At 43.6% G+C, this 14,722-nt stretch overlaps 1 protein-coding gene across 4 annotated transcripts in view; it reads right to left on the bottom strand.

The window, feature by feature from the left end:
* Positions 1-14,722, bottom strand: part of c3h8orf34 (chromosome 3 C8orf34 homolog) — a 506,019-nt gene that overhangs the window by 336,583 nt on the left and 154,714 nt on the right. For all 4 annotated transcript variants that reach the window (XM_067980317.1, XM_067980319.1, XM_067980318.1 and 1 more), the window contains exons 2-4: positions 12,563-12,701; positions 10,006-10,137; positions 9,142-9,270 (exon numbers count right to left, since the gene is read on the bottom strand). In XM_067980317.1, the coding sequence (XP_067836418.1) occupies positions 9,142-9,270; positions 10,006-10,137; positions 12,563-12,701 (400 nt within the window). The remainder of the gene's footprint in view (positions 1-9,141; positions 9,271-10,005; positions 10,138-12,562; positions 12,702-14,722) is intronic.

Raw genomic sequence — 14,722 nt, 5'->3', positions numbered from 1 at the left:
TGGAAAGTGGAATTGAGGTAGAAGATCAGCCATGATCTCAATGAATGGTGGAACAAGCTCGAGGGGCCATATGGCCTATTCCTGCTCCTATTTCTTATGTACTTATGTTCTTAATTGATAGTTTTTCCCTATCTACCCTATTTCCGCTGGTTGGGAAGTCTAGGACTAGGGGACATAGCCTAAAAATTAGAGCCAGGACTTTCAGGAATGAAGTTAGGAAACACTTCTACACACAAAGGATAGTAAAAGTTTGGAACTCTCTTCCCCAAATGGCTGTTGATGCCAGCTCAATTGTTAATTTTAAATCTGAGATTGATAGATTTTTGTTAAGCAAAGATGTTGAGGGATATGGGGCTAAGGCGGGTATATGGAGTTGGGTCACAGATCAGCCATGATCTCAATGAATGGCAGAATAGGCTCGAGGGGCTAAGTGGTCTCCTTCTGTTCCTATGTTCCTTTGAAGGTGGCAGGACAAGTTGAGAAGGCTGATAAAGAAGCAAATGGGATCCTGGGCTTTATTAATAGAGGCACAGAGTACAAAAAAGCAAGGAAGTTATGCTAAACCTTTAGAAAACACTGGTTAGGCCTCAGCTGGAGTATTGTGTTCAATTCTGGGCACCACACTTTGGGAAGGATGTCTAGGCCTCAGAGAGTGTGCAGAACAGATTTGCTAGAATGGTACCAGGGATAAGGGACTTCAGTTACATGGAGAGACTGGAGAAGCTGGAGTTGTTCTTCTTAGAACAGATTTGATAGAGGTGTTCAAAATCATGAACGGTTTTGATAGAGTAAATAAGAAAAAACTGTTTCCAGTGGCAGAAGGACACAGAGGACACAGATTTAAGGTGATCGGCAGAAGAGCCACAGGCAACATGAGGAAACATTTTTTTACGCAGGAATGCACTGCCTGAAAGGGTGGTGGAAGCAGATTCAATCGTGGCTTTCAAACGCAAATTCGATAAATACTTGAAGGGAAAAAAAATTTACAGGGCTATGGGGAAAGAGCAGGGGAATGGGACTAATTGGATAGTTCTTTCGAAGAGCCGGCACAGGCATGGTGGGCCGAATGGTCTCCTCCGGAGTGCCTACTATGATACTATTGAAATGCAGAGGGCATCGTTGTTCCAAAATCCTGGACTTTTTCCGCTCAGCTGCAAGTCAATCCATTAGATAACTCGACTAATGAAAAGTAATAGTGTGTACAAACAAAACATCAGAAATACCAATTACAGTTAAAAATAAATGTCATTAGTAAAGGTACTAGATGGTCAATCAGTCTGATTGATAATACAATCGTTTTTATTAATCTATCAGTTTGACTGGCAGATGATGCTGGTCTGCTGAGTTCCTATTATATTTCTGATTTTAACAAAACACTGGGAGTGTTCTCACTGATGCTGACTTGTGCACTAGGAATTATGTATGGTTTGAGATGGGATAAGTAATGGGTCTCACTACTGACAGCTGTAATTAACATAGACCCCATTTCAGACAGGGGACACACTTTTATTGAAAGAAACAGCATTTTTAAGATAATCAAGGTATTCAACTTTGTGGCCAAGCTCAGAATAAAATGTTGATAATACTGATTATTGTGACAACAATAAATCTAGGGAGATTCCTTACTGGCATGTGTGTGCTGATGTGCATGACAGTTGTATTCTTGAAGGAATTGTTATAGACATCAGACCATGCACACGGTACATAAAGAAGCTACATGTCAAAAATAAGCTCAAAACTATTTTTAAACTGAAGAAATAACTGAAAATGTTAACCCATAGCATTTGCAAGAAGCAGGATCCAGTTTTAACCGGTTCTCTCAATCCTGATTTATTAAATAAAAACACTGCAGCAGTGTACTAGCTGCTTGCTGGGATAGCCAGTCTACTTGTGTCCCCGATGTAAGCAGGTTATTAAAACTGTGGTGGCAGAACTTGAGGGCACAAGTAGAAAATTATCATCCCTCATGTGAGATGAGAGATCAGAAGCAACAATAAAATAAACTCCCACCAAAATTAGCTAATGTGTTGATTAGGCCCTTAGGAAAAAGCATGCGCATGGTTCGAAGGACATAGGCATAAATAGAGACACAGATAATCAAGTGTTCCATGATGCTGACACCATGGAAACGCATTTGTAGAATACAGTTGGGCCAGGTTGAATAATAGAATTTGTAGTGTTAGATTATTACCTAGTGTTCCATAAGAGTACCCTGGGAGTAAGGGAGACATTTCTCACTCTTTGTAAAAGTTTGATCCGTTGCTAGTCACCTTTCTCAGCGTGTTCAACGCTTAGCATATTTGGCTATGCAGCAGCATGGCACATTCACAGGCTGCAACTTACATCTGAAACTGTCACAATAAAATCTTAACGGTATTTAATGCAGTGTATCCTAGCTGCATGGTCAGTTACTGACATACAAGATAGGCTGCATGTCAGTCAATCATTGCACATGCACCTTAAATTTAAGGAATCTTACAACACCAGGTTATAATCCAACAATTTTATTTTAAAATCACAAGCTTTCGGAGATTATCTCCTTCGTCAGGTGAGTGAGTGAAAGGTTCTCAAATCGCATATCTTATATTAGGCTGGGACACCATCACACCAATCAAAGGTGTCATTGGTGTTCAGACAGGTTAGCCACGGAAAACAGTAGGTCCCAGTATGCTGAATACACATTGTGTCAAATTACACAGACAGAGAGAAAGAGACCCGAAAGGCAGAGAGAGAGAGAATATTAAAAACAGATAACTTTTTTTCCCCTTGCTGGTGGGGTTACGTGTAGCGTGACATGAACCCAAGATCCCGGTTGAGGCCGTCCTCATGGGTGCAGAACTTGGCTATCAATTTCTGCTCGACGATTTTGCGTTGTCGTGTGTCTCGAAGGCCGCCTTGGAGAATGCTTACCCGAAGATCGGTGGCTGAATGTCCTTAAATTTACAACATTTAAGACAGCTATCTCTGTTTGCAGGACAAAATGGCACATAATAAGGGGCACACCAAAAGTGGAGAAGGGCCCAGAAATTACAAGCTCTTGATTCCCTTTGAGAAAATCCACCTGAACATTCCTGCCTAGAAGAATATCAAGGGAATAGGGGAAGGTGAAGCTGGAGTTCTCTGCCAAGCTCAGGGTTAAAACCACCTTATTCTTATGTCTTTTTCCCCTTCTCACTCACACACAGGCATATAAAGAAACACCAAAACATCACACACACTATCTTGCAATAAAAGTTCTGTTTGAAGGTGCCTTTGGAGCTAATAGTCTAACATTTGTTCCTCTTTTGTTATTTTAATCCCAGAAGAGCAGTCTGCCAGTGGGCCAGAACAAGAGAATACCTCACAGCATTTCATCAACATTTCCAAGCAGCAGCTCAGCTACACACACCCTGGAGGATGCAAACAGTGAAATAGGTGGCACAGAGTGAGTCACAGTGCATCGGTGAGGAGGAGCAAGTGTGGTGACTTCTGGGATGGGCACAGAATGTCATCAATAATCCCGCAGGACAGTGACTTTACATAGCTATGTCATGCTCCTACTGCTGTTAGGTGGGAAAGGGGATGAATGTGCTGCCCTGCTCAACAATATATTAGTCATTTGTCTGATACATCTATGGGTAGCACATTAGCTGATAGAATAATTGAGGAAGAAGGTAAACTTGAGTGCTACTAGCAGTGATGTCCCAATGGTGGAGGTTGGCAGCAGCCTCCTTGCAGTAGAAGGCTCTCTGTGCAACTGCCTCCCTACTGAATTAAAGCCTGCAGAGGCAGTTCACTTTTGTCATTGCCAGATAGTTGTGTGTGGACCTGTAGGTATGGTTGGTGGCATGACAGTAGTATGCCTCTAGTGTCATCTGATCTCTCCCTGGCATACTTCCTTTGACCTTTCTCCTCTTGTATGAAATCCTGTGATTGGAGCACGGCGAAGTCCCCATTTCTTGCAATAGACTAGCAAGTTAAAAATTAATACTGCACCTTTTACCTCAGCCATATTTTCTAAATAAAGGGCCTCAGGATTATAATGTCAGATGCACCAAACTTTCAAGACTGAGATCGATAGATTTTTGTTGGGTAAGAGTATCAAGGAATATGGAGCTAAGGCGGGTAAATGGAGTTGAGGCACAGATCAGCCATAATCTAATTGAATGGCAGAGCAGGCTAGAGGGACTGAATGGCATTCTCCTGTTCCTATGTTCCTAACTGCACTGGGGATTCATCGAGCACAATTGAGAAGGAGCAGTGAGAACAAGCAAGGAAGGCGAAGGGACAGGCTAACCAGAGGGTTAGCTCACATCCTAGATCTGCTGAAGAGGGCAGACTTCAAGGGCACAGCATTTATAAAAAGATGATTTCTGTGCACCAGTAATTGCTGAATGCAAATCTTATTTTGGGGCTGTTTCTACTCAAGTTCACATCATTTATATACATTGATATGAGCAATGGTTCCAACACTGTCCCCTGGATGCCATCATTTTTTATATCCCTTCATTCCAAAAATATTAATTAACCACTCCTCTGTTTGTTTGTCCTTTAACTTACTTGCTTTCCATGCTGCCACACTCCCATTAATACACAATCTGGATGGAAATATTTCCAAAGAAGTTGGTGATTCTTATAAGCTAAATCTTAGTTGGGTTCTGCCATTTTGCCCACAACTGTTAATAGCAGCATGTAAAGGAAAAGTATCTCAGATACAAAGAAATACTTTGAAATTCAGTGACTGAAAGTAATAACAGCACCTGTGAGATGAATGACCAGTTAAATCTGTTTTTGGTAGTATTGGATGCGGGAGGAATGTTGGCCAGGATAACCCATTGCTCTCCTTTGAACAGTGTCAAGGATCTTTAATGTTGCCCTTCATTTAATATCTCATCTGAAGGATGGTACCTCCGTCAAGTATTGGGGAATGTTAGCTTAGATTATGTGCCCAACTTCTAGAGTGGGTGTTGAAAAGCAAGACTGCCACCAACTGAGCCAAGGGCCCCACTGCTAACTTGAAGCCGGGAAGAGAGTAGGGTTTGCGGACGGGATACTCGGGAGTAAGGGTTTCCTGCCGGTCCGACTGAATTTAACGGTAGGACCTGCTTTAAAATTTTTCAAAAGGTTTCTCGCCTGATAGCCAGTTTGGTTGACAGGCTGGCTGCCTGTCGGGCAGGAAAGCATCCAAATGGGCCTCCATTAAACCTGGAAGTGGGCGCGTTGGAGCCTGGTTGCGGTCGTGCTCGAGCTCGAATAATCAATTATTTTAATTACCCACCCGCCTTCAGTCCCCCGTTCTTGGGGGTTAAAATTCCCCCAAGGTGTTATACAAGTACCCACAATTTGGCTACGGGCTATAATAAAATGATCCACACATACGTACATATATAGAGTTCAAAGCCTTTACAATAACAAGTTAACTTTTTTAAAGTATTTTTGTTGGCTTGTAATGCTTTGAGGATCAGAATTTCAGAATAACAAAGTATTTTTTGGAATTGAGCAATATTAAAAATTAAGAAATGTTTTTTCTTCTGTAGTTCTATAATTTTATAACATTCACCAAAAAAAGATGTACATATTCTGAAAATTGAAAAAATCTGTCAGGCCTCAGAATTTTTTTTTTTTTTTTATTCGTTCACGGGATGTGGGCGTCGCTAGCAAGGCCGGCATTTATTGCCCATCCCTAATTGCCCTTGAGAAGGTGGTGGTGAGCCGCCTTCTTGAACCGCTGCAGTCCGTGTGGTGACGGTTCTCCCACAGTGCTGTTAGGAAGGGAGTTCCAGGATTTTGACCCAGCGACAATGAAGGAACGGCGATATATTTCCAAGTCGGGATGGTGTGTGACTTGGAGGGGAACGTGCAGGTGGTGTTGTTCCCATGCGCCTGCTGCCCTTGTCCTTCTAGGTGGTAGAGGTCGTGGGTTTGGGAGGTGCTGTCGAAGAAGCCTTGGCGAGTTGCTGCAGTGCATCCTGTGGATGGTGCACACTGCAGCCACAGTGCACCGGTGGTGAAGGGAGTGAATGTTTAGGGTGGTGGATGGGGTGCCAATCAAGCGGGCTGCTTTATCTTGGATGGTGTCGAGCTTCTTGAGTGTTGTTGGAGCTGCACTCATCCAGGCAAGTGGAGAGTATTCCATCACACTCCTGACTTGTGCCTTGTAGATGGTGGAAAGGCTTTGGGGAGTCAGGAGGTGAGTCACTCGCCGCAGAATACCCAGCCTCTGACCTGCTCTCGTAGCCACAGTATTTATATGGCTGGTCCAGTTAAGTTTCTGGTCAATGGTGACCCCCAGGATGTTGATGGTGGGGGATTCGGCGATGGTAATGCCGTTGAATGTCAAGGGGAGGTGGTTAGACTCTCTCTTGTTGGAGATGGTCATTGCCTGGCACTTATCTGGCGCGAATGTTACTTGCCACTTATCAGCCCAAGCCTGGATGTTGTCCAGGTCTTGCTGCATGCGGGCTCGGACTGCTTCATTATCTGAGGGGTTGCGAATGGAACTGAACACTGTGCAGTCATCAGCGAACATCCCCATTTCTGACCTTATGATGGAGGGAAGGTCATTGATGAAGCAGCTGAAGATGGTTGGGCCTAGGACACTGCCCTGAGGAACTCCTGCAGCAATGCCCAAGAATGTCAAAGAATCAAACAGTTTCCACTGATGAGCTATTTGCTGCCTAGTTGAATGCTGCAATCATCTTACAGCAATGCAAGTGCCAACAGCTCTAAGTTTGGTGACAGCATTGTGGGGTAAATGAGGCAGTGCTGTAACCTTCAGAATAATCTAGACCCTTGTGTACTCTACAGCAGCAATAGAAACTGTTTGGTTACGGGCACGCTGAAGGCTTGATCACCTGTTCAGGCCACCAGTACGGTTTTCGACCGATAGCTATGGATATTCCCCATCCATCAGCAGCCAGACATGAAAGTTGCTAATTGTGAATTTTAACCTCTCACAACTGAAAATGGCTTAAAGAGCATGACGGACCCCCCCCCCCCTCCCCACCCCACCACCAGCGATATTTAAAGCAATCATGCAGGAGTTACAGGTTGGTGGATTATTTCTTCTGGCTGCTGGTGCATTTAGACGCGTTTTTGGAGGTTCCCTATACTTGGATAAAGTTTCAATACTCTACGGGGAGTGGGCTGGCAGGCTGACAGCAAGGGCACTGGCGGAGTGTCGGGTGGGAGCAGGAATGCTGTCATCCTGAGAGAGAACAGCAGGTTCAAGTTCCATGGAGTCACTGCCACTTGCTGCCTCCTGTTAAGCGCCACCTTCTCCTGCAAGAAAGAGGGAAGTGGGAAGTGCGTCAGTGAGTTTCCTGCAAGATGTTTGGGTGATGTGGCTGTCGTGGTTGAATAGCTACCAGTGTGTATGAACTGTGAGCTGTGGGTGTGAGGGTGAGATAAAGCATATGATTTGAACAGTTGAGTACCGATTGAAAGAGATTGGTGGTACGTGGGTGATGGGGGTGTATTGAATTGAGCAGTGGATGAGGCTAGTGGTGCAGTCGGTATGACATGCCACTTGAAGCTTGAACTCACTCACCTTGACAACGTGTGTTAAATCATTGAACTTCTTCCTGCATTGCATCTATGTTCTTGGAGCTATGCTCCTGGCATTTACTTCATCCGCGACTTCCTCCCACTGCCTCTTGAGCATATATCTGTAGGGCCTCGTGCCTCTCTGTGGATACAGGACGCCCCTCCTTCTCTCCACCTCTTACACCAAGGCCTCCAGTGCATCATCAAAGAACCTTGATGCATGCTCCCTCGCAGGCGCAGCCATTCCTCAAAGTATCACAGCACAGATTCAATTCCCACCACTTCCTGCAGCCAATGCACCTCCCCTTTAAGGCGTGTAGGCTGCCTTTAAGAAGCGCGAGTCACTCGTGATATTGGGGCCCCCTGCTGATGCGTGCAGCCAATCAACAGCGCAGGTAGCACTGGCTGCACGCAGCAATCATTTAAAACAGCAGGCAGCACAAATGGAACGTGCTGCCTGCATCGCAACGACCGGGCACGGGTTAATCGCGGACCGCACTCCAAGCGCCCATTTTCAGGGGTTATCCAATTTAACCCCAATTAAATTTTAAATCTGTTGCTACAGGCGCTGTGAAATATTTCCCACTATACAGAATGGGATTACAATTTTGTGATGCATAGTACATAAACTCCACCTGTGTTTTTGTATTTATCAAGGAATGGATCACTTTTTGGAAACCTAATGCTAAAGCATTAAGCATGGCTAGATACAGCATGGCAGTTATACTGCCCCAAAAATATGCTCAGCTATGACTTTAGAAGAGCACCATGGTAACTTTTTTTTATTTCCCACACCAGTCATCCGTGGCCTCTATGAATGAGATTATCAATTTAGTACCAATTAGTCACAAGATAGAGGAATTTTAATGGTATGAGCTCCTACCTTCAAGGAACTGGATTAAGGCTGCCCAAATTCTCCTGACTTTTACAATATTCATAGTCGTGCACTTTCCGAAATGGGTTACTGGATTGTGATTAACAGTGGAAACCCTGGCATTTTTTTCTTCCTTCCCTTGCTAAATCAGCACAGACCATGAATCAAAACTAGGACCTTCTGATCTGTATTACTTAGTACTATGTCAAACTTTTGTCCATTAGATCACATTGGATTAATTTTAGAATAAAGGGTTGGATTCTCCTCAGCGATCTCACCCAAGATGGGGCTGAATAGCAGCAGAGAACAAGGCAAAATCTGGTAGTGAGGCCTCCTGCCGCCTCAGCACCACAACCTCAATTTTCCCCTTACCCCCGCTGGAACCACTGCAGCCTACTCCTTCCCCATGCCGCATGAAAATGCCATTGGGTGGTGGCAGGGACAGGGTAGGGCCCAGGTACCCAGTCCATTTCCCTCCAGTCCACCTAGTTATCATTTTCTTTGATCTGACAGTAGTTTTACTGCCACTTTTGATGCACATCTAAAACTTCAAAAGGTACCAATTTAACTTAGGAGTAAGATCGAGACCCGACCGTCAACACGATAAAATAAAACTCCAGCCCGGTAAAAGTATTTTATGTCAATCAATCTTGTAGGACACAAATAGGGTGATTGTGATTTCCTGCTAAATAGGGTGATTATGACTTCCTGTCACTATGCTAATCATAACAAATAATACTCACTACGAGAGAGGTTCTCCAGCGCCTTGCCCAACTTCTTACTTTCCTGAAGGATGTGATTCAGTTCATCAAAGTTGTGGCTTTCTGGTTTTGTTCGCCAGTCCCATGCAGCATGCTCTATTGATCTTGGCACTGCAAACATTAAGGAAGTTGTAATTACAAGTCAACAGCTTTTCCTCACTGATTCTCACTGACATTCATGCGTATTCTAAAGACTTTTCATTAATAGCGGGTTAACTTTGCTTGACACTTTCGCAATAACTAATTTAACTGAATAGTGCAGGTTCAGCAATATCAGTCTCAAATGGGAAAATGGGAGATCAAATTAATTTTATCTATCTGTATATATTTGCATAAAGCTTGTAAATATTTGCATTAAGATGAAAATGTTGTCTAAAAGATAAACTGATTTCGAATTTACAGGGTTATGCAAACTACTTTATCTATTTGAATTGTCTTGTTTTTAGTTCAAGCACCGACCTGCTGGTATTAAGAATATTTTCAGAAGCTTTATTTAGAAGTCACTTGCCCTAGTTTTCAAACGTCAACAATATAATTCAATTTTAAGTCTGAACGACAGCTTATACATAACCTAATTGGTTCACTATTGTATTATCTGCTGCATCATTGATAATTTCAAGCTCGCTCACACCATTGAATTGTTCTGGAATATAGCCAGTAAAAGAAGAACCTCCCTAAATAACCAGTAAGAGATTTCTATTTTTCAATATTGTACAATATTCCAACAGTCCCAAAATATTAGGCATATAGATATATCGGGTTTGATTACAACAGGTCACAAGAGCTGCAGCACTGAAATTAAGTAAGTAACCCAAAGGAAGAGCAACTAAATGAAAATATGCTTACAGGATTTTGATTCTGCCGATGGTGGCGATAGGTTGTTGACGGTAAGGTCACTCTTTGACTTTTTTGGCTTTTTGGCATTTGTTAGCCAAGGTTTATCATAACCTCTACAATCTCGCCGTGTCCCTTTGTTTTCTGAAAGAAAAGCAAACACTAAATCAGCATAAGGAACTGGAAACTGGCTAAACTAATGTGCCATTTATTAAATAAGAAATCTGTGGATGTTTATATATGCTTATTAAACTGAGATGTTTTGGTATTACTTATTTAAGGGCTCAACAGTATCCCCAAACTGTTCAGCTACATGTCATTATAAAATTTCTTCCTTACATTAGATATTTTCAGAACTTATCGGCTGGATTCTCCTCTTCGGGGTGAATATCTACCTGCCCCTCTAAAGCTGTCCCAACCCTGAGCCATTTTCCAGGATCGGAAAGATGCATCCTGAGGTTATATTGAGCTAACCAGAGTGAAAAGTGATAAAATTGCCCTCAGCATCCTTAGGCAGCAAAAAAAAGCCAGGGTTCCTACACCTAATTACTGGCCAGTGACCTCTCCTTTCCTCCACGTGGCTGGGGTTTCCGAGACTTGAGCATGAAACAGTCATTTGGTAGCAATCTGAAATCACTGTTTTCTTTTATCTTCCAAATCCGTGACCTCTACCACCTAGAAGGACAAGGGCAGCAGGCACATGGGAAAAACACCACCTGCACGTTCCCCTTCAAGTCACACACCATCCCGACTTGGAAATATATCGCCGTTCCTTCATCGTTGCTGGGTCAAAATCCTGGAACTCCCTACCTAACAGCACTGTGGGAGAACCTTCACCACACGGACTGCAGCGGTTCAAGAAGGCGGCTCATCACCACCTTCTCAAGGGCAATTAGGGATGGGCAATAAATGCTGGCCTTGCCAGCGATGCACACATCCCATAAACGAATAAAAAAAAACCACGCCAGTTGAAGCAACACTTTATACTCTGCCACAATATGGAGATAGGGCAAAGGCAGGCACTTGCTGAAGAGGAAACTATAAATCAAAGAAATGAATCTTACTATCATAACTAATCAAAAGCTTTGTTTCATGAAGATGTCCTGTGGTAAATCCGCAAAAGTAGTCTTCATAGAGAGAAGTGAGCCATCACACAGCTGATGAGTTAAGGACAGCAAGGTACATAGTTTGTTAAAACAATTTTACCAATCACAGAATACCTATTTTTACCTTTGAAACTAGTAAAATGAGGATAATGATTATGGCTGCAAGCTCACATTCTCTGCGTTCAACACTGTCGACCACTCCATACTCCTCTAATGTCTCTCCTCCAAAGTCTACTTGTGGCACTGCTCTCTCCTTATTCTACTTCTACCTGTCACGCTGTACACATGACTTCACCTCCAATTGTTTCTCCTCCCGTGCCCACCTCTGGTGTAATCCTTGGTCCCCTCCTTATCATCACGTACATGTTACCTCTTGGAGATGTTATTCAGAAGTACAGGGTCAGCCATCATGTGTATGCCAATGGCACCCAGCTCTACTTCATCATCTCCTCCATCGACCTCACACCTGTTGCCATCATATCTTCTCCAACTGCCTATCTGACATAGACCTGGATGAGACAAAACTTTCAGCGGGTTAATGTTGATAAAATTGAATCAATTCTCTTTGACTTCCACAAACACGTATGCATCTCTAGCCTTGACTCCACCTCTCTACCCGGCTGCCACCTCCGGCTTAGCCCAGAGGTGTAATATTAGCACAATGCTCTACCCCGAGCTCAGCTTTCTGTCCCACACCCAAGCTGTCACCAAGGTCATTTTCCATCAACTCCGCAATGTCATCTCTGCTACTCTCACCTCTGTTGTTGAAATGTGAATCCATGTTTTTATCACTAGTACTTTCCTTGCTGACCTCCCTGCTTTGACCAATCATCCAAAATACTACAGGTAGTAAGGACAGTGTTCCCATCACCCTGCCTTCGTCAAGCTCCTGATTCCTACAGAATAAACTTTAATATTCTTGAACGTGCCTTCAAATGCCTCACCCTACCTCTGTGATCTCCTACGCCCTTATGTCCCTGCATACACCCTCCAGTTCTCCAAAAGCAGCCTAGATGGCCAGCCAATACATCAAGCATGCCTGCTTCATGCAGCTGTACTTACTGTTGGTTGTGCAGGAGATGTAACTGGTAGGGTTTCTGGGAAAGCCCGGAATCCCACCAGACACCCCCAAAAGGGACAGGAAAGAAGAAACACTCACCCTGCCTTCCATCAGAAGTTCAGATGGGTGCTAGTAAAGAGTTGAAACCCAGCAGAAATGGGTTCTGTCTCAATTTCGTGTTCCGCCACTGCCAGAACACAGGATTTCCGCCTCATGAAAGTGTGGAATTTCTAGCCCAGTATTCTTTTACATAATTTAATTTCACAACAGAGCCATAAGATAGTAAAGTGACCTGTTGTGTGAACTAAACTTTATTCCTGAGGAAAAAAAGACATTCATAGGATTACTGCAACAGTTAATACCCTACATGTTTGAAGAAATGTACTGAAGTTTCTGTCATTACCAGTTTCAGCCCACAGAGCAGCTGAGCCTGAAAGTGTTCTTTGTAGCTGGCTGGGACTTCCTTGCTTATTTTGCAGGTGACTTATTAAAAATGGAATTGGCTGGTCAGGTGTCTCCGTTATCAGTTTTGTCATCATTTCCTAAGGGAAATAAACAAGAACAGGAAAAATGTCTGTTTCAAAGATTTGTTATTTAGCACCATCATCTTTTGCCACATTTTTATTTGCTAAACACATAAGAATGTGTCTGTTGGATAAACCTTGGCAGCAATCCTGACCAATAAACTTCACTTGCACAATACATTACTAAGGCTACATGGATGCAAGTGACATACCTCAGGTTAACACACAATGGAGGCTATACAATCATAATTAACACAACAGCTGGGGTCAGGGGGAGTAAAAAAACAATTGGAATCACAATTTAAAGTTTCAGTAATAGCATTAATTATATTTCTATACATTTGACATAATGAGCTTAGAATTCTATTAAGAGGAAGAAAGCACAGCACAAATATTACCAATGTTAGAAGTCTCCCCAGGAGCCTCTGCTCTCCCAGTGATGCCATAGAACCATAGAAAAGACACAGCACAGAAGGGGGCCATTCGGCCCATCGTGTCCACGCTGGCTCGAAGAAAAACCAGGTGCCCATTCTAATCCCACCTTCCAGCACCCGGTCCGTAGCCCTGCAGCTCACAGCACTTTAGGTGTAGGTCCAGGTGCTTATTAAAAAAGAGTTGAGGGTCCCTTCCTCCACCACCAATTCAGGCAGCGAATTCCATACACCCACCACCATCTGGGTAAAAAAGTTTTTCCTCATGTTCCCTCTTCCACCAATCAGCTTAAATCTATGTCCTCTAGTTCTTGAGCTTTCTGCTCGGGGAACAGGTACTTCCTGTCTATTCTATCTGGGCCCCTCATAATTTTGTACACCTCAATCAAGTCACCCCTCAGCCTCCTCTGCTCCAAGGAAAACAACCCCAGCCTATCCAATCTCTCCTCGTAGCTGCAATTTTCAAGCCCTGGCAACATTCTTGTAAACCTTCACTGCACTCTCTCCAGAGCAATTACGTCCTTCCTGTGATGTGGTGACCAGAACTGTGCACAATACCCCAGCTGTGGCCTTACCAGCGTTTTATACAATTCCATCATTAAATCCCTGCTTTTGTATTCGATACCTCGGCTAATAACAGAGAGCATTCCGTATGCCTTCTTCACAACCTTATCTACCTGTACTGCCACCTTCAGGGACCTGTGCACAAGCACTCCAAGGTCTCTCACTTCCTTGACCCCTCTCAATATATTCCCGTTTACTGCATATTCCCTTTTACTGTTTGCCCTCCCTAAGTGCATTACCTCACACTTCTCCGGGTTGAACTCCATTTGCCACTTTTCCGCTCACTCCACCAACCCATTGATACCTTCTTGGAATCTACAGCTATCCTCTTCACTATCAACTACACGGCCAATTTTTGTGTCGTCTGCAAATTTGCCAATTATGCCCCCAAAGTTCAAGTCCAAATCATTAATATATATCACAAACAGCAAGGGACCCAACAATGAGCCCTGTGGCACACCACTGGAAACGGATTTCCATTCGCAAAGACATCCATCGACTTTTACCCTTTGTTTCCTGTTACTGAGCCAATTTTGGATCCAATTTGCCACATTTCCCTGTATCCCATGGGCTTTTACCTTTCTGACCAGTCTGCCATGTGGGACTTTGTCAAATGCCTTACTAAAATCGATGTAGACAACATCCACTGCACTACCCTCATCAATACTCCTTGTCACTTCCTCAAAGAATTCAATCAGATTTAAAAGGCATGACCTTCCCTGAACAAATCCATGCTGACTATCCCTGATTAAACCATGCCTTTCCAAGTGACAGTTTATCCTATCTCTCAGTATTGATTCGAATAGTTAGCCCACCACTGAGGTAAGACTGACCGGCCTAGAATTGTTCCGCCTTTCCCTCGTACAATGGTACTACGTTTGCAGTCTTCCAGTCCTCCGGTACCTCTCCTGTATCTAGTGAGGATTGGAAAATGATCCTCAGAGCATCCGCTATTTCCTCCCTGGCTTCCTTCAATGTCCTAGGAAACCATCCATCCGGCCCTGGTGACTTATCAACTTTCCTCTCTCGTAATATTTAACTACT

Source organism: Heptranchias perlo, chromosome 3 (genome assembly GCF_035084215.1).
Source record: "Heptranchias perlo isolate sHepPer1 chromosome 3, sHepPer1.hap1, whole genome shotgun sequence".
Taxonomy (NCBI): domain Eukaryota; kingdom Metazoa; phylum Chordata; class Chondrichthyes; order Hexanchiformes; family Hexanchidae; genus Heptranchias; species Heptranchias perlo.
The sequence above is the reverse complement of the archived record's forward strand: the minus strand, read 5'-3'. Positions and strand labels throughout refer to the sequence as shown.